Genomic DNA, 20,627 nt, shown 5'->3' with positions numbered 1-20,627 from the left:
AGTTTACTTTTTTCAAAGAAAAGAACAACCAAACAAAAATTAAACTAAATATTACCTAAGCTCATAGCTAAAATATAAGCTCCTCTATTTGCTTTTAGAATTCAATTTAGTCTTACTATTTTTAAAATGTTCACTTTAGTCCTTTTATTTTAAAAATATTCAATGTTTTTCTTTTATCCAAATTAACAATAACAATGTTAATAAAATTATATATAGAAAAAATATCATTGAATATTTTAAAAAAAATTATAGGACCAAGTTGAGCATTTTAAAAATAGTGAGATCAAATCAAATATCTTAAAAATAGTGAGATCAAATTGAATATTTTAAAAATAGTAGGACCAAATTGAATAAAAATTTATCTAACAGTTTTTTTCTAGATAAATTTAAATTTTCTTTTACTTACCTTAACAAAATCATAGATGAAAACAAATTGAGTAGCTGAAATTAAAATAATGATCACAAAATAAAGAAGTTATCTAATAAAAATAATTATTAAATAGGTAAAAAAAATTCAAATTTATTTAAAAAAATGTTAAATATTTTTTTAAATATAATTTATCTATTTATAAAATTTTCAATTTGATCTTATTATTTTTAAATTATTCAATTTGATTCTTTAATTTTTAAATAATATTTAATATTGTCCTTCTGTTCAATTTTATTGATGTCAATTTGGACAAAATGATAATATTAAACATTTTTAAAAAAATTAGTAAACTAAATTAAATTATTTAAAAATAGTGTGAACTAATTAAATTTTAAAATAAATAAAGAGATAAAAATATAATTTAACCAAAATATATTGGGTTACACTTATCGAAAAAGGGGATTTTTTTTTAATGTCTGATTAGATGTGATCAAAGATAGTATATATTTATATAGATGATCTGGTAAGAGCACTTTTGGTTAAAAAAAATCTTAAAAGAAAAGATCATGCATGTTAATGGCTTTGAGGATGAAAGTTTTAAATAAGAACCTTATTTTCCCGTTTTGCTAAGTTGGTGAAAGGAGCCATGCAATGCAAATTTGAGAAATAATGAAAGCAGGAATGTTATTAAACAAAAATAACCAAATATACCTTGATAATAATGAATATGTGCCAACAAAGGTTAAAATGTTCAAATAACCGTTGAGAACAGAACATGAATGTATATATATATATAGTCTTCTCTTCCCTTTCCTCGTCAACGACCATTTTTCATTCAGCGAATTATCCTATTCAACACTCATTGCCTACCATCTCTCTCCTTCCTTCTCTGCGACACATTCTTTCTTTCTTTCATTCAATTTCATCTTTCACAAATTATTCCACAGCCTTCACCTCTGCGCGTTCATTAATCACTTCCCAAATCGCTAAGGTACTTCCTTTTCCTCACCCCAGATTTCATATTTGCTTCAAAAATATTTCCACAAATGGGGTTTTCACCTCCTCCTTTAACGTGCTGAATCCGATTAAGATTACGTTTTCCTTATTATCGGTATTTCCTAACAACGATTTGATACGTGCCTTTTTGTTTTTTGTTTTTTGTTTTTTTTCGACAATTGGCAACTTTAAGGAAACTAACTTAGTTGTATTCATCGAAAGATGCCGTTGCCAGTGAAATTTCCCATTTTGTTTTTTTCCCCTACGTTTAAGAAAAAAAAAATCAAATTTTGTTTGATGGGTTGAGTTTCTTCAATGTGCAGAAATTGATGGTGTGATGGGTCTCTAGTAAGGGACTTGTTGGAATTGAAGAGCTTGGGATTAGTTAATGATTTTTTGTGAGTGACTGAGGAGGGTTCTTATGAAGAGTGGTGGAGCTACTGAGTTGAATACCTTTTACCCCATTAAACCAGAATGCGTAGCCGATGTTCCAGCCACTCGTTTTAAACCAAGGGTGAGCTTTTGCTTCTCAACTAATCCTTTCTTATCCCGTCTTGTTGTTTGGTCATTTTATTTTCATCACTAATGCACATCAATTCATTTAACCCTATTTGGAATGATTCTGCACTTGTACCCCCTTCGAATGTGATAAGCAACTCTTTGATACTATTACAGGATTGAAATTTGAGCTTTATGTATCTTCTATGCATACGGCATCAATGGTTTTTAATGAATGTTATTATATATAAAAGGAGAAAAGTAAGTCTTGTGATTTACACACTGCATTATCTGTTTCAACAGGCTGGCAAAACTCTAAGTCAAAGAAGATGGCATGCATCATTCTCTGAAGATGGTCACTTGGATATTGCAAAAGTGCTAAGACGAATTCAGCGAGGGGTAGCCTTTATTGTTTACTTGCACGCACACACTTACAATTACATTGCTGAATCCATCAATAACTATTAATAAGTAATAAATGGTATTTCTTTTGGTTTCCTTCCCGTGTGTCTGTCTTTCTATGTTTTCAGATTTGCAATCACTCTGAGAACAAGTGTTCAACTACATGGTGATCCTTTCCCTATAGTTTGTAGACTGTAGCAAATATTATGTAAACTTCTAGTTAGAAATGTTAGTAAAGTATAAAACCATTAATTTGTCTTAACTCAATAGTTTAAACGTTTCAGAGAGTTGGTCTATGCCATGTTATTAGTGTTGTGTTGTTGTAGTAGTCTAGTATCATGAACGGCAAACTGATCACACACCCACAAACTCAATTTGTCTCAAACAAAAATTAGAAGTAGCTTGAGACATGTGATTTCGTATTGTACATAAGGACTAATTCAGGTGGTGTGCAAGTCTCCCAAGATTTAATAGGTTCATCTAGACTATGTTGAGGCAATGCGCGAGTATGTGTTTTTATTTGAACCCAGCAACTCATAGAGAAAAAGGGAAAGGTGAGAGAGGGAGATATGTGGTTTTTACTGAAAACATTTAATATGTATATTTGGAAAATAAGGTTTTTTCTGATGATCAATTAATAAAAAATTTAAAATAAACTTGTTTTAGATAAGATTTTTGAACTTTTCAAAACTACGTCTGGCCACCAAATCACAATCAAATAAGGTTTATCCAATTTTCAGATAAGCATAAATTTAAACTTAAAATTAATTTTCTGAAAATTAGTTAATACAAAAACAAAATGATTGTGAGGCCCATTACCATGGGCATAAGGAAGAGGCGCAAATCGGCAGCCTTGTACGGCAGCAGGTCAACTTGGCCTGTTCCCATATACGCAAGCCCATGCCTCTTATTTGTTTCTTGCTCAAAATACGGTGATTTATAAAAAAGGCTTGAAAACATCTAAGATCAAGCAATGTGAAACTTTAACCTTTTGAAATAATCAACCACAAAACAACTGTTAGAACCTCTATGACTAATGGTCTATAGTTCAATCCTTGTTGTCACCATTCTTTTAACTGGCCAGTGCATTTTAATTTATCTATGCTTCAAGCCCTAAAGGCTCTTGCTTGAGGGGAGACGTTTGAAATGTCACGTAAGAATAAAATCATTCATGTGTTTTTACCTAAAAGTTTAGGAGAGTTGGTTGATGACACTTACCTACCCCCTCCTCTCACATGCCTTAAAGACTCTTTCTCTAGAAAGGATACACCATAAGATGGTGATTTGTGATAACCATTTCATGTGTTTCATATTTTTCTTCCAATGTACTTCAAAAAAGTTAAATTCATTATCATTTTATTGTTCGAGTTTTGTTCCTCCTGATTTGTGCCTTATTTATTTCTATAAATTATTTAGGGTGTCCATCCTTCAATCAAAGGAGAAGTTTGGGAGTTCTTGCTAGGTTGCTATGATCCTAACAGTACACTTGAAGAACGGAATGAGCTCAAGCAACGCAGGAGGTACATTTTCATTTAAACGTTTTTCTATAAAATCAATAAATCAGATTTACAGGATTAAAGGAAAACGAACATTAACAATACTTCACAAATTTTTGGTATTCTGAATTCAGGCATTTGTTCATTAGGATTGCAATTGGTGTTGGTTCTAAGATGATTGATGTTATCGGTATACTTTTTCGCTGTTTTTGTTAACTTGTGAAGAAGCCCCAAGTTATCACTTTTTTCGTAGCTAATGTATTTGAAAGTTAAAACAAATCAAATAAGTGGGCAGTATTTAGCCATCATCCATCACTTCCACCAAACTCCAGTTGCACTGCCTGCAGTGCTTTCGTGCTGGCTGCTGCTGCCACTGCCACTGCATCTGCTTCCTATCATTTTTTTTCACTAATCACCACCATTCCTGCCACTGAATGCCATTACAGAACTGTGGTATAATCACTGGCCAAATATCCAGATTGTATTATTCTAATCAGAATTGTTTGACCAAAATTGCTACCTCTTGGATGCCATGCTTCCTATTAATTTTTGGCTTGGTTCTCGCAATATATGAATAAGAAAATTACTTCTCTCTGCTTTATCTCCCAAAGAATCTATACTATAGTAAAACAAAACTGGGTGGCTTCCTATGTTTCCTCCTATATTCTTGCTTACATTTTTCTTAAGTGCTATTGGTGTTTCTAATTTTTCAGGGTGTAAATCCTAAATCTTCTCTTCCTTTTTCCCCCTTCTTTGTATTGATTGAAAATAAACAAAATATGAAATCTTTAGTAAATGTATTGTTCTCAGGGGGCAGTATGATATGTGGAAAGCTGAATGTCAAAGGATGGTCCCAGTCATTGGTACTGGAAAATTTATTACTACACCCCTCTTTGATGATGATGGTCGGCCAACAGATCCTTCTTTGGTAGGCATCCAGACTTCAGATAAGAAAGTTTTGCAGTGGATGCAGTTATTACATCAGATTGGTATGTATATGCTTCTGTTTAAATACTGGATACTTTCCCATTCTGTTTGCTTTTAGTTTTGTTCTACAAGTTTTGCTTATTGGGCTTAACTGAACTGAAAAGCTAGTGCCGTAATTTTGGGATTCATGAATACAGATTGTCTCATAGATCAATCATCAGTGACATAGAAGTAGGGTTGTGTTCTTTTGCGGGCTTAAGGTCATGATTCTATTAGTACTTTTCAGTTCACTCAATTGGTTAGCAAGTAAACTTTCTCTGCAAAGAAGACAAATATCCTAAACGTATAGTTTAAGCTTTAAAGAAATTTAAGAATTTTTTTAGAAGGAATGGATTTCATATGTAATGGCAAATGCACCATCCTTGCTTATATACCATATAATTTATACTTCCATAAATGTTGCTAATTAATAAATTTAGAAGTCATTGAAACAGAATAACAACCTGAATTTTGTATAGCATAAATCCAAATTAAGGCAGAATCCCTTGTTCTTCCTGATTTGTGATGGTGATGGCATCTGTTCCATTGTGTTTACAAAACTACAAGGTCATTATGCCGTTAATTTTCCTTTTCGTTTGTAGTTTATTTATAGTGTCATTTCTCCCTTAAAAAATGTTTGCTTTTGGTTTATTAATAATTTATTTGTTCTAAGTTCTAACAAGCATCCGTAGAGGCAATTGATTATTTTGCATTGTAGGTCTGGATGTTGTTCGAACAGATCGAGCACTTGTCTTTTATGAGACTGAAGTTAATCAAGCAAAACTCTGGGATGTTCTATCCGTTTATGCTTGGTTGGACAATGATATTGGTTATGTACAAGGTAAATTGTTATATATAGAAAAACAGAGAGAGAGAAGAGAAACAGAAAAGTCTTTATGAAATTGTAACTGATTCTTGATATTGATCTAGTGGAGCAAAGCCACTTATTTATAGGACAAATACACCTATAACAAACTAACCACCCGAGAGTCAGTTTTGCAACTACTCTCTTTACAGTTCACTCACATACCCCCTCACAAACCTAAGTTGGGTGAGCAGCAGAAGATAGCTCAACAACTTTGAGTTTGTCTCGCAAAAATAAAAACCGGGCAGATGACAAAGGTTTTGTGAGAGCATCAGCCCACTGATCTTGAGCTGGAATATGTTGAACACTGAGTTGCTTGGCAAGAACCTTTTCTCGAACAAAAAACAGGTTGATTTCCATATGTTTTGTCCTAGAATGAAGAACAGGATTGTGAGCCAGAGAGACTGTGCTTTGATTGTCACAGTAGACAACTGGAACAGAGAAAGAAATTCCCAATTCATGAAGAAGAGTTTCAATCCATAGCACTTCAGCAGTTGCTTGAGCCAGGCTTCGATATTCAGCTTCAGTACTTGATCTGGCAACTACAGGTTGTTTTCTAGACCACCACGAAATTAAATTTGGTCCAAAAAAGATAGCTGCCCCAGACGTTGATCTTCTGTCATCAGGATCAGCAGCCCAATCAGCATCACAGAATGCATGTAGCTGAAACTTTTGATGAGACCCAGCAGCCTGAATGTGTAACCCATGATATAGTGTACCTTTAAGATACCTTAAGATCCTTTTTACTGCATTCCAATGACTCTCAAGAGGACTTGCCATAAACTGACAGACTTTATTGACAGCAAAACTTATTTCAAGGCGGGTTATTGTAGCATATTGCAGTGCTCCAACAACTGACCTGTAGAATGTAGAATCAGTCAATGTATCAGACCCATGCTTAGACAGCTTGGAAGTAGAAACCATAGGTGTTGAAATTGGTTTGGCTTCAAGCATGTTAGTTTTCTGAAGAAGATCACAGATATACTTGCTTTGTGTGAGAACTATAGAACCATTTGGCTGGTGTTTGACTTCTATTCCCAAAAAAATAATCCAACTTGCCAAGATGTTTTAGAGAAAATATAGCATTGAGTTGACATATGAGGTGTTGAGTAAACTGAGACGAACTTCCAGTGATAATAATATCATCTACATAGACCAAAAGATAGACAATATTGTTATTTATGTGATAAACGAAAAGAGAAGGATCACATTTGCTAGCTTTGAACCCAAACTGCAGCAGAGTAGCTTGTAATCTATCAAACCATTGCCTGGGAGCTTGTTTCAGGCCATATAGGGCTTTGTTTAACTTGCAGACCATAGTGGAACCAGTCTCAAAACCTGGTGGTTGCTGCATATAAACAGTTTCATCAAGCAGACCATTTAAAAAAGCATTATTAACATCTAATTGATGAATTTCCCAATTGTTTGTAATAGCCAAAGTGAGAATCAGCCTTATGGTTAACAGGAGAGAACGTTTCATTGAAATCAAACCCTGGTTGTTGATGGAATCCTTTAGCCACCAATCTGGCTTTGTACCGATTCACAGTACCATCAAGATTTTCTTTGATTCTGAAAACCCACTTGCAGCCTATAGCTTTCCTGTTTTGTGGAAGATTAACAAGTGTCCATGTGTTATTGTTAATCAAGGCATTATATTCTTGTTGCATAGCTGCTAACCACTTAGGATCCTTCAAGGCTTGCCTAGCACTCTTTGGTTCAGACTCAACGAGAAGGATAGAGGAATATAATTTGGGTTTTGAGATCCCAGATTTAGATCTAGTTTGCATAGGATGAACATTTTGAGCTGTGAGAGGTAGAGAAGATTCTGTATTAATAGGAGACACAGGAGAACTAGTATTGTTAGACAAATTTGTGATGGGAGAGGGGTTGAGACTAGAATCTGAACTGGAATCATGATTGGAATTAGTTGTGACAGCAGGAATACCAGAATTGTGTACAACAGACTGTGGAGACAATGTTTTTAGGACAGGGATGGATGCTGAAGTAACATGTTGAGAGGAATCTACCGAATGTAATGGTGGATTGACATTATTGGGAAATAGATCATAATAAGGAAATCTATATTCATTGAAAACAACATCTTTGGATATGAAGATCCTTCCTGTTGGAGAAAGACATTTATAACCTTTGTGAGAGGTGAAATATCCTAGAAAAACACACTCATGAGACCTAAAGTTTAGTTTGTGATTGTTATAAGGTCTAAGAAGGGGAAAACAAGCACAACCAAAAGTCTTTAGAAATTTGTAGTCTGGCATCTGTTTGAACAAAACATTATAAGGGACATGAAACTTGAGAGAGGTGGTGGGTAATCTGTTTATAAGATAAACAGCAGTAGTGAAGGCTGAGTCCCAAAATTTTAAAGGCAGAGAAGCATGACTGAGCAATGTTAAGCCAAGTTCTGCAATATGCCTGTGTTTTCTTTCAATAACCCCATTATGGTGATGAGTATGAGGGCAAATGAGTCTATGATTAATCCCGAGATCTGTCAAGTATTTGGTAAAGGGTCTAAACTCGCCTCCCCAGTCTGTTTGAAGATTTTTAAGAGGAGTATTAAACTGTAATTCTACCATGGCTTTAAACTGTTTAAAGACAGTAAATGTGTCACTCTTATTTTGCAGCAAATATAACCAGGTAAATCGAGAATGAGCATCAACAAAACTTAGATAATATTTATAGTTATTTGAAGACTGTATAGGGGCTGGTCCCCACAAGTCACTGTACACTAATTCCAGAGGAGTATTATAGACAGATTCAGACAAAGAAGAAGGCAAGCGATGGGCTTTTCCAATACAACAAGCAGCACAAAAGAACTGATCATTTTTATTCAAAATAGGAACATTACATTGTTGTAGAACAATTTTCTGAACATGAAAATTTGGATGTCCTAGTCTAGCATGCCATAAGGCCTGAGAACTAGTTCTAGAATTATTCAAGATATCAACATCAGTATTTACATCATTAGAAACATTTGACACTAAACAGGTGACAGAAGTGCTTGGAGTAGCTTGAAGGTGAAGACTGGGAAAGCAGTAGAGACCATCAGGACCCACTCTGCCATGTATCAAAACTTCATTGGTAGCCTGAGATTTAACAAGACAGTGAGTAGAATGGAACTCAAAAAAGACAGAGTTATCCTTGGCAAATTTACTAACACTGATTAAGTTTTTGGTAATATTAGGAACATGCAGCAGATTATGTAAGGCTAAAGAAACTTTTGGATTATGTTGAGATAAAAAGAATGAAGAACCAGAGGAGTGGATAGGCAAACCTTGACCATTGCCAATGAAAATTTGGTCAGGACCTTCAAAGGGACTGATCTGATGAATATTTTGTTGATCTCCTGTCACATGAAAAGATGCACCAAAATCTGGAAACCAATTTGTAGGATTTGGAGCAGTGTTCATGTTGGTTACCATAGCACTTGGTTGCTGAGAAGTTGATTTGGTGTTCGGATTCCATTGACTAGAAGTTGGCCTGTTGTTCTGAGTCCATTGATTATTGGATCCATTGTGCGAAAAAAATTGTTGTGGTTGATTGACATAACTCTGTTGTCCAACATTTCCACTAAATGAGTTTTCACGATTCTGAGAAAAATTGCCTTGAAAATTGTAGGTAAAGAAAGGTTGATAGTTTTGGTCAAAACGATGATAGCAATTTGCTGCAATATGACCAATCTTACAGCACACTTGACACTGAACGCCTGAATATCGTCCACTACGGCCACGACCACGACGACCACCACGGCCGCGATACGCATTTCTGCCACCATTCATATTTACATCAACACCTTGTGAAGAATGACTAACCTGATTGTCAACACTACCATTTTCCTGAAAATTAGGGTTCGAATTAGGGACTTGTGTGAGATTGACTGCAGCTGATTCAGATAGGAGTTTCTTTTTGTATTTTTGAGTGCGCATTTCATGTGCTAACAGCAACGCTTCCACTTCTTCAATTGAAGGAGTATCGAATTTGCTTTCAATAACAGATATGACTGAACTATAATCTTGCGATAAACCTTCAAGAATCACATCGACATGTTCTTGTTGTGAAACTGATTCTCCAACAGATGCAAGAGCATCAACCAAGGCTTTAATGCGAAGAAGAAATTCTTCCATAGTCTTTTCTTCAAGCAAAGTAGATCTCAACTCTGTTCGTAACTGTCGAGCCCTAGCTCGAGTTTGTTTGTGAAAATAGTCATGGATTTTATCCCAAACTTGATAGGAATGAACACTTCCTAATACTCGCGAGAGAATTGCAGGAGACAAAGACGATTGCAACCACAACATAAGCATTTGATCTTGTTGCTCCCAAGCTGTATATTCTGGATTGATTCTTCCTTCATTTCGATCAGATTCGTTTAAGAATCGCAAAGGAATTTTCGGACACACCACAAAATGTTAAAGACGATGAGCTTTGATAACCGGTTCGATTTGTTGACGCCAGATCAGAAAATTCATTTCATCTAGTTTCGTTGAGATCGTGTGCGCGAAAGTGATTGGCGCAGAGGAAGAGAGATTGAGAGATAAATCGGCCATTGAGATCGTCACGCTCTGGATACCATATAGAAAAACAGAGAGAGAGAAGAGAAACAGAAAAGTCTTTATGAAATTGTAACTGATTCTTGATATTGATCTAGTGGAGCAAAGCCACTTATTTATAGGACAAATACACCTATAACAAACTAACCACCCGAGAGTCAGTTTTGCAACTGCTCTCTTTACAGTTCACTCACATTATACCTCTCAATTTTTAAATGTTGAACTGAAAAAGCTTCAAGATGTTGGAGACATTCTTAAGGGGTTGTTTTCTTTGCAGGAATGAATGATATTTGTTCACCTTTGATTATGCTTATTGAGAATGAAGCAGATTGCTACTGGTGCTTTGACCGTGCAATGCGAAGGATGGTAAGCCATACATAATGCAACAACAAACTTGTCTAAAAGTGCTAGTTCTACATGTTTCTTGGTTGGATAATTGATATGTACAAACTTCAATCTACTTTGATTTTGCTACTTTTATTCATGTCAATTTCAGTGATGCTATCCTCTTGGTACTTTTAGTTACAGTTGTTGAGACTAGAGACTAGAAAAGACATGGATAGGAATTTCTCTAACTTTTTTCATGTTCTGTTCGTTTTATATTCATGTTTTCCGCACTTGATGAAATATTGTTGCACCAAAAACTGCATGACGAAGTCCTGGAACAGACTCAACTGTTGGGATTGAAATTGAATCCTCAAGAAAAAGTAGTGGCTCATTTTTTTATTTGAGGAATGTTAGCAACACTCTTTATTATTGGTTGAAATTTATTGGAGATCACAAATTTTGGTGGTTTCACCGCCAAATTAGGAAAAGGACTTGTTAAATGAGACATGAGACCTATCAAAATTTATAATTTTCAATAAATTTCAGTCAATAATAAAGTATTAGAAACAATGTCCTAAGCATTCCTCTTGTTATTTTCTTGGTGCCCAGTCCTTTCTCAAGTATGCAAAATCAACATGCGACAGTTAAACATATTACTGTAGTGAGTTCAAATAAAGTACTTCTGATTCATTTAGATAGCATTTAGACCTATTCTATCTGTTGCTGTTAAATTTGTTTTCATTTAAAGATAAAAAGCGTGTGATCTAAATGAATTGTTCTTTTCTGGTGTATTTACATTCATGCTTTTGTTTCCATAATAGAGAGAGAACTTCAGGTGCAATGAAAGTTCAATGGGGGTCCAATCTCAGTTGGGTGTACTCTCACAGATAATAAAAACAGTTGATCCCAAGCTTCACCATCACCTCGGTACGTAAAAACTTGATTGGAAAGCTTCTAATATTATCAAGATTCTTCTATTCTATCAACCAGAATAATTCACTGTCTATAGTAGTTAAGGGGACCTCTCTTTAAGGGAGACATTGCATGATAGCTTGCCTATGTCAATGTGAAAGAACCTAGAAAGCAACCCTTTCAACTTGATCACTTTATATTTTGCAGAGGATTTAGATGGAGGAGAATATCTCTTTGCATTTCGCATGCTTATGGTTCTTTTCCGAAGAGAATTTTCTTTTGCAGATACCTTGTATCTTTGGGAGGTAAGGATGATTCCTACGAGGCTACGACGATATAAATTTTCTCAAGAAATGCATATTTAAAAGTTGAGGAGCTACCATTTTTTGATTCCTAACATTTCATGATGAGATAGAGTATTTCGCATTAATAGCTCATTTTAAGACATAATATAGATTGTTTCCAGTTGATGTGGGCCATGGAATACAACCCAAACATCTTCCAAAAATATGAGGATCCAGATAAAGCAAAAGGCCCCTCACCTCCAAATGACAAACTTTTAAAGCAATATGGAAAATTTGAGAGAAAAAATGTGAAGACTGGGCATAGAGAGGAAACTAGTGCACTGTCTGTTTTTCTTGTTGCAAGTGTTCTTGAGATCAAGAATAGGCGGATTTTAAACGAGGCCAAGGGTGTGGACGATGTTGTTAAGGTATCCCTCTCTCATTCCATCCCCCTTATGGATGCATATATATGTATTCCTTTGAATTCAAATATAAGTAAAATTAACTACTTTATGTGTTAATTAAGAAAGTTAGTCAACATCAATTAATTTTACTAACCTCTATTAGAAATAAACTTTTTCCTCTAATACCCTACATTGGAACTTGATATCAAGAAACAAAAAATTCCATTGGAAATAGAATCAACCTATGAAGCACGGATACTTCAATTTGCTTCACGTATCCGTATCCGATACGTATCCGACACGATACTCTTGGATACTTCACCGATACGTGTCAATGAAGTATCCTAACTTTTGAAAATATTATGAAAATTTTATTCAATCTCGATATTCTCAGATACTTCACCGATGCTTATCGGTGATACGTATCATTAAAGTATTCAAATTTTTGAAAAATTATGAAATATCTATTACAACTAAATAAGATATATAAACATTTTTAATATAAAAACATAGAAATATTGGTCCTTGATAAACTGTAAATGAAAATTGTCTTCTACTTCTACATAGATAATTTTAAGAAAGGAATGAAATTGGTAATATTATTTCTATTTGTAAATAATAAAAAATAATTTATGATAAAATGGTTTATAATTATTTTTAGTAATGTACAATAAGTATGTTTTTAATTTGGATTTGCAAAATAGCAATTATATATTTAATGTTTATGAATGTTGATCAAAATTACAAGTACACAATTATTATGTTGTATGAACATTGATATATATGACGACACGTATCTTACAAGTATCGTATCTTAAATATCTTAAAATAAGCGTATCGCCGTATCGGATACGATACGCGTATCGTATCTGTGCATCATATCAATCAACTAATGAAGGATATTTTGGAGATGATATCATTAAATGGGATAAAACTTGTTAAGATTTGCTTATATTTTGATACACCATTCATAAGATTTTTTATTTTTTGTGTGCTTATATTTGAGTCCAGAAGGAGTATGCTCTTGCTTATGTTTCTGCATGAATCTGACATAAAACTATTTCTTCAGATCTTGGGTGACATAACCTCAAATCTTGATGCTAAAAAAGCATGTACTGAAGCACTGAAACTTCAGAAAAAATACCTGAGCAAGGTAAGTTCAATTATCTAGCAGAGTAAATGTTTAGGAAAATGAAAATCAGCCCTAACGGAAATATTCCACACATGATGCATTAGACTATGTATCTTCCAATAATATTGATTTTGAAACTTTAATAATCAATCTTTTCTCTATTCTTTTGCCTGTTTATATTGTAAGTATTCTATATATTCTGGTTGATGATTCATACATAACCATAACCATGATCATTTACTTTCAACTTAAATAAGTTAAAAGCTTCAGTGTTCATTTTATAATTTGCTTCCATCCAAGAAATGTAAATTTTGGTATTTGCTGTATGTTCATGCAGGCAAAGAAGGCATGACAAAGACAATAGATTTTCTGTAACTATATGATGGCAGCTGTGGTTACATGATCTTCTGAGGTTGCAGTTGCTCTTTTAACAGACAATTGTTTGGTTACTTTTATTCTCTCCCTCTTTTTTTTTTTTTTTTTTTTTTTTAAACTCTTAGTGATGGCAAGCAGTCCCCTGCTCTGCCCTTGTTGATCATTTGAAAATCAAATTTTAATCTTATTCTTTGAAAACTACTTCAATATCGATGTCGTTGGATCTAGAGAACAAGAAAACATCAATTTTAGATACAAAATTCAGAATCTATTTATGTGGTGGATGATTTGTTGGGGGGCTTTCGTATTCTAGAATTATTTTCATGTTATATTATAAGCAAGCAAGATTTTTTGTGTAATATTATATTCTTCTACAAATTATTCTATTATCTTATAAATAAAAAAGTAAATTTATTTAATGTCATGCAAATATAGAACGTATTTAAATTTACTATACAAAAGGAGGAGTCATTTAGAATTATTGTATTTATTTTTAATCTTGGGAAAAAGTTAAATTTTCGAACGATGGTGTACTTACACAATTCTTTGTTTTTTTAATGCTGACAGATGGATGACAATTACAAATTGGAGGTTATGCAAACAAAGATTTGGATATCTGTGCATGCTTGTGTTTGGTAATATGTTCCCAATTACTTTCATGTGTGTATGAAAGATTAGTAAGTTGTAATTTTGGAATTCGTTAAAGTATTTTTGAAGGTGTAATTTATTAACTTACATTTTTTAAAAAATAAGTTGGAGTAAATTGATAGTTTTCATGTGTATGAAATTTTGACATAAATTACTTAGAAGTCCAAAATCTCGGGGACAGGTTAAATTAAGGAGGGGTGAAAACATAATTCTAAAAAATACTGTAGCAATACACTTGTAACAATCTTATTAATACATTTTTTTATTAATAATTAAAATTTATCAAAAAAATTATGATATATAAATGAGACTTATTAAATAAAAAGTAAAATCTATAAAAAAAAAATTTGTAAATTTTAACAAATAATAATAACTGTATTTAAAATTGTGTGGGGGGTTGCATAAGTATATGAGTATTAACTATTAAGATTCGGATTTCACAGTCGTTGTACTCTTTTTTTACTTATAATTTTTTTAAAAGAAAATAGTGTGCATCTTACATTCTAGATAGAGTAAACTATTCTATCCTCTTGAATGTTCTGTATTCTTTTATATAAAGCTTCCTTTATTTGTAAAGCTTTTAGAAAATTCTTCCTATTTTTTCAATAATATTGACAAAAAATATCCTCATTATAGATTTTGTGTCATTATATAAACCTCCTTTTCATTTGTTAAAAAATATTACACTAATTCCCTTCTATTTTCTAAATACATTATACATACTAAAATTGAAATCATTGCATTCTCAAATGATAAATTTTAGAACAATATTAGTCAACCATTAAAAAATAGAAGATAAAACAAGTTAACGTTTATATTCAAAACAAAAATTACTAACTTTAAAATTTTGAATTTAATAAATATGTATTGTTAGTATTATAATTTTTATATTTTCAATAAATATGCGTAATAAAGAATCCTATTGAATGTCAATATGTATTATCAAAATAAAAACTCTTTTAATTAAAAAATAATACTAATAATAGAAATCATATTGTATAAGAATTTTGTCTTGATAAAAATTCTTTTTTAGTATTAGTCATAAAACGTATATTATAAAAGTCTACAATTTTATTATAAATTAAGTGATAATTTAAAATATAAAAAAAACTATTATCTACGTGTACTATTTATTTTAAAAAATTGTATGTATGGTTAATGAAATTGTAATCATATGAATTATTAATAAGATTGAATAAAACTAAGTTTTACGAATCACTTATTTTATTAAAAAGGTTGTTTTTAATTAGATAATTTTTACATTGTTGGTGTATATATAAGCTTGTAGCCAAATATCTTAAATTTCAGGCAGAGCAAAATCGACTAAATTCACAATTCAGCGTGAAATCAACCATAGGCCATAGGCCATAGGCATAAAATAAAAGGAAATCAAAGTGAGCAACTCTTGAAAAAAACTGAATTGTTGATCATGCAAGTGGAAAGTAGTTTTCAGCATTTATACCATGCTTCTGTTTATTAACGTATTTCTACTGCAGTGACATGAAAAATCAGGTGAATAGGGTGATAGGACTAGTGATACATGTAGGACAAAAAAGAAGATTACATAATAATTTATTTAATAAAAGGAATGAGTGTGTTTGAGAGTGACAGAAGAAGTCGAGTCAGCGAGTGCGGCGCACTATTGTCGCGTCTTTCGTTAGCACCTCTGTCCCCTTCTACTCCTACCTTGTTACTTAGTAGTAGTACAACACAACAACCATACTAAAACTCATACTAATACCACACTCACTCAACACATTCCATTCCAATAAGCAATAACAACAACAAATGGGTCCTACCAGGATGCTCCCTCTTCTCCTCACAATCACAATCACAATCACAATCACAATCCTCCCCACATCCTCCACCACCCCCTCTCTCTTGGGGGTGTGGAAAAACTGGGGCTTTCGGAGATGGGTTTGGTTGGGAGGATTCCTGCTTCCATGGGGGTTCATTTGAGGAAACTGTCTTATCTTGGGCTTGACAACAACGGGCTCCATGGGCCTGTGCCGGAGGAGTTTGGGCTTCTGGAGTTTGTGGATGAGATAAACTTGGAGAACAATAATTTGAGTGGGAGAGTGGCGTTGTGGGTGAAGAAGAAGGTGAAGGTGAAGGTGGCGGGGAACAGAGGACTGTGTGTGGATGATAACAGAATAAGGTGTCAACGGAAGGCATGCGACAAAACTCATGTTCTTGATGCTGTCCTTTTCAGTGGGCCTTCTTCTCTGCTGCCTTTTCATTCTCTTGCTTTTTTCTTTGTCTTCACGGGGTGCTTGCTTCTTCTTACGTGAAGAGAATAGGGTTTTTTCTCTTACCTGGAGGGGAAAATCACTTCTTTTTTACCACCAAAGAAAGAAACATGTTTTTTGCCATCACTAGCAAAGCTTTTTTAATTAACAAGTGTAAAGTGGAAGTCACATGTTAAACCGTTATGTTGTCTGGATTAGTGTTTTCTTAACTGTTGTACTGGTTTATTATTGGTGAGTGGCAATGAGAGTGACAGGACAGAAGCAATGTCGAAATATTGGTACGATGATGTAGTGTGGGATACAAGGCTACGCTACTCATAACTAGTGGCTGCTCGAGGCTCGCTAGGTTCAATCCATTAATAATTCAATTGACATTTTCCTCTAAACAAAAATGGAATCTCCAAACACTTCAAAAGATTCGAATTCATCAAATCATGGTTTATCATTGAACTTTCCTCTGCCTTTGTTAATCGCAACTTTTTATGCTGCAACAGGTGTGTTTCTTAACGAAGAAAAAAAAAACGTTAATTAATTTTAACGTGTGGAAAATATCGAAATGGATTAAGTGATCCTAATAAAACTTTTTTCATATGAAAATTGCTAGTAATTGGTAACAATAATTTAGGAAGAAAGTGCACGAACACGCTTTTGTACGTAATTTCTGTTCAAGTTCATAACTTTGTTCTTTATGTTATTATAGCGTTTGTACTTTGTAGCGTTTCTCTTTTCGTATATTTATAGTCGATAATATTGAACCAGAATCAACATATTTAAAAGACAAAACTATCTACCATAAACATTAGTTACAGGTTCATGGATATGATATGCAACATTTTATTCCTACGATAAAACAAAAATAACGCATTTCCATCCCTTCCACATAATTAGTACACATACGTATAATCCTTCTATTAAAATGAAAATCTTGTAATTTACCTCAATTACAAACTACTGAAAACTAAAATGAACATGTTGCACTGATTAGTAATTACATATCCGCAGTGGGTAAATAGTACAAGACTCTATATAAAAGGACAAAAAAGATGACCAACTTAAGAAAAATGACAGAGAAATATTAAAATCCGGGGAAAAAAAGAGATTGTGCCTTGTGTGTGGTGTGTTCTAGTTTCAAGAATTATCTATACAAGCACTCTAACTAATAGGATATTTAATTTTTTATACAATGATATCCTCTTCATTTTCTTCAAAGGACCTTGGTTTGTTCCTAGTCTTGGATTGGGTCGGAGATCCAGAGTCGGGACTGGGCTGGGCCTTGGATCTCAATTTGGCGGACCCACCACTAGAACTCTCTTTTGACTTCTGCCGACGAGACTTTTTAGGAATATCGGGTACCGCCGAGGGTGGGAACGGGTCTGCGGGTACGGGTATTCGGGTCGGGTTGGATTCGTCTTTGGGCCTGTTTGACTTTCTTGGTTGCCTCGGTTTGTTTGACCTTTCTCTCGTCGGAGACTCCGTCACTCCACCCGTTGACTGCCTTTTCGATGCCTTGGGTGGTAACTCCGGCGAGTCCCGAGTTGTTCTTCTCCTCGTATCTATCAAACATTTTTAGCCATGCAAATTCAATCAATGCCAACATTATTATTTTTTTTTTTCTTTCAAGAATTTAATTTAAATATACATTTATGAATGTACTTTTAGTAAGTTTGTTGTATTCATAGTAAGGGTGTGTTTGGGACATGTATAAGGGTAATAATGTGTACCTTCGGAGTGCCTTTTGGCTGTATGGTCGTGTCCTCTATTTTGAACATCTCCAGGCAACCCCGGAGAGGGAGAAGTTTTAAACTCGTTCATCTGAAAAACAGTCACAACAAGCCCCCCAAAGGCTTTATTTCGTGAAGGAAAATCAACATAAGCATAAACAAAAGCATTTAGTTTAGTTTACTAAGTAATATGTATATTCTAGGAGGTCGAATATTAAGGATTAAATATTAAGAATGTTGAGAATTACCCAGCTGGGAGAATTTACAGAGGGACCATCCCACCCTATATGGGCCACGTGTTTTACATCCGTCGGATATCCAATCTGTATGTCTTGTTCTTTATCAGTATCTGCCAGGTCACATTTTTCTTTAATTAAACGAAGAAAGAGAGTTTGAAATATAATAAATTATGGGATGTAAACACGCAAAAAATAATGTTATATGTTTTACGAAATTGATTTATGAATCTAATTCAAATTTATAAATCTCATTTGTAGGGGGAAGATTGATTTATAGTGGCTATATTATTTGTTGATGGGAAATTTCAACTCACTTCTTCATGTTAATGTGGTCTTATAATGATTCAATTAGATGATTTATTATAGATCATTATTGTTTTTTATTAATCAATATGAGATCACAAATCTCAATCAAGGAACATTATTATTCTAACAATAATAATGTATGTTAACAAAAATGTATTAGAAATGTAATAATTAAATTGCATATTATGGAGAGACTCACCAAATATCTGAGAAATGTATTTAAGAATGCCCTTCACCTTGCTGCCGGACATGCTCAACAATTTACAAAGCTGCACTGAGTTAACCTTTATTAGAATCCAGAAGATGAGAACCCAACATTGACTTTCTCCATTGAACATTCAAAAATATGTGTATCTTCTGAAGAAATGGTCCAGAGAGGACCCATGAGTGGAGGATTAGAGGTATGTATTTTTGGTTTCTTCTTGGGGCGTGCCAATATGGTTTTTTTTATTCTTTTGGCATTCGAGGAACGAGAATAACAATGGTTCAAAAACTTAAGACAGTTTTTGACAAATGTTTCATGAAGGTTGCAATGGTGAGAAAAGGGATGAATCTAACTAACACGTTTTGTTTAAGGAATGTCCCTCTTTAATTTCGTTGAATTGTTGGTTGGTTGGTTGGTTTTCTCACACAATCGAAACCAGAAGGTGGTCGAAATTTTAGGTGTGGCAATGAGAAGTAATATAAAGGAAAATTAAGGGAATGCAATTTGAAGGTGCTAAATTTAGGGAGTCTTTAAAAGGTCAATTGTAGGATGAATGAAGTCCACATGAATGGAAAATAGGTCCTTGGATGTTGCTCATTCCTAATTTCATGGAAGGAAAATAACTTTGGTGCTCCTATTGGCTATTTCCATTGTACAATTATCCTTACATATGCCACAATAAAAACAATAATCCTTAAATACAATCATATCTCATGAATTATTGTTTTTCTATGTACATTCTTTTTTTCTACCGAGATATCCTCTCACCAATGACCGAAAACTAATTCTTTTCGAACTAATAAAATATTTAAAGAATTTAAACAATATTTAGCACATGAAAGTGTAATTCAAATAGGAAAAAAAATTAGTATAATAAAAGTTTATATTGGAGAAGGCATGCCCTTTACAGGGTCAAGGAATACTATCAATGTTAGTGAAGATTTATAATGGAATTTTGTATGCCTAACAACATTTAAAAATAATATTGAATGTTCTTTCACTTAGTCCATCATTTTCTTATGAGTAACGTAATGAGATATATGGACACTTGATGCATGCAATCAATTGACATCTATCTTTCATTTTTTCTTTATATGTCTCTTTTTATCGTATCATATTACTTATTATATTTATATTTTTTTCTTTAATTCTCAACTTCTATATTTAATTATCATCTTATTTATTATTTTAAATAAAAGTATCTATAAAAAAATTAACTTCCACTGTATATTTTTTTTCTTCTGTTTCTCATTTATCAAACAACTTTTATTTCCTACATATTCTCTACACTTTTTCAGACTTCTTTTTCCTTCATTTATTTCATCATTATCACACAGTGTTAGCAATGGGTCTTCTTTAATTTATTATATTTGAATAGTAAAAAGAAAGGAGTTGAGTGGAAAGAATAGAAATGAGTAGAAAATAAGTAATTTTTTATTGTTTAAATTAACCCAAAAAAAAAAGTTTATGGAACTCTTTTTCATTTATTAGGTTGCATACAAAAATTAAAAAATAATAATTATATTAAACATATTTAAACTCTTAAAATAATAAATTTAGATGGATTTTTTAATTACATATTAAAAAAAAAGTCTCATCTATTCCCGAACTTCTTCCCATGTTTAAGGAGAAAAATGTACATGCATATTTTATATTCTTTCTTTCTCTTT

At 33.2% G+C, this 20,627-nt stretch overlaps 2 protein-coding genes across 5 annotated transcripts; one reads left to right on the top strand and one right to left on the bottom strand.

The window, feature by feature from the left end:
- Nucleotides 1–1,167: 1,167 nt before the first annotated feature.
- Nucleotides 1,168–14,358, top strand: LOC109805513 (uncharacterized). 4 transcript variants are annotated; one of them, XM_020367603.3, is made up of 13 exons: nt 1,171–1,361; nt 1,690–1,880; nt 2,168–2,263; nt 3,683–3,786; nt 4,573–4,751; nt 5,447–5,569; nt 10,433–10,521; nt 11,304–11,409; nt 11,602–11,699; nt 11,861–12,106; nt 13,152–13,235; nt 13,552–13,626; nt 14,157–14,358. In XM_020367603.3, the coding sequence occupies exons 2-12, from the start codon at nt 1,788–1,790 to the stop codon at nt 13,564–13,566; spliced, it is 1,233 nt and encodes a 410-aa protein (XP_020223192.1). In that variant the 5' UTR covers nt 1,171–1,361; nt 1,690–1,787; the 3' UTR covers nt 13,567–13,626; nt 14,157–14,358. The 4 variants fall into 4 exon arrangements, with proteins under 4 accessions (XP_020223208.1, XP_020223192.1, XP_082915725.1 ...); XM_083059599.1 differs by having other exon boundaries at nt 13,552–13,659; XM_020367612.3 differs by lacking the exon at nt 5,447–5,569.
- Nucleotides 14,359–17,438: 3,080 nt separating this feature from the next.
- LOC109811808 (CRIB domain-containing protein RIC6-like) lies at nt 17,439–19,476 on the bottom strand. Its single transcript, XM_083059600.1, is given in 5 exon segments — nt 17,439–17,709; nt 17,711–18,039; nt 18,208–18,298; nt 18,456–18,556; nt 18,952–19,476. Coding segments are annotated over 5 exon segments (744 nt in total). The 5' UTR covers nt 19,091–19,476; the 3' UTR covers nt 17,439–17,625.
- Between the last annotated feature and the right edge of the window lie 1,151 nt (nt 19,477–20,627).

Source organism: Cajanus cajan, chromosome 7, assembly GCF_000230855.2.
Source record: "Cajanus cajan strain Asha chromosome 7, NIPB_CcT2T_4, whole genome shotgun sequence".
NCBI lineage: Eukaryota > Viridiplantae > Streptophyta > Magnoliopsida > Fabales > Fabaceae > Cajanus > Cajanus cajan.
Note: the sequence above shows the minus strand (reverse complement) of the source record. Positions and strands in the feature narration are given on the sequence as shown.

Bases quoted from the DNA above. Each gene is read 5' to 3' on its own strand.
- LOC109805513 (XM_020367603.3), top strand. From the start codon at position 1,788: ATGAAGAGTGGTGGAGCTACTGAGTTGAATACCTTTTACCCCATTAAA. The intron at 4,752-5,446 runs GTATGTATATGC...TTTGCATTGTAG, and splicing joins GCAGTTATTACATCAGATTG to GTCTGGATGTTGTTCGAACA. The intron at 10,522-11,303 runs GTAAGCCATACA...TTTCCATAATAG, and splicing joins ACCGTGCAATGCGAAGGATG to AGAGAGAACTTCAGGTGCAA.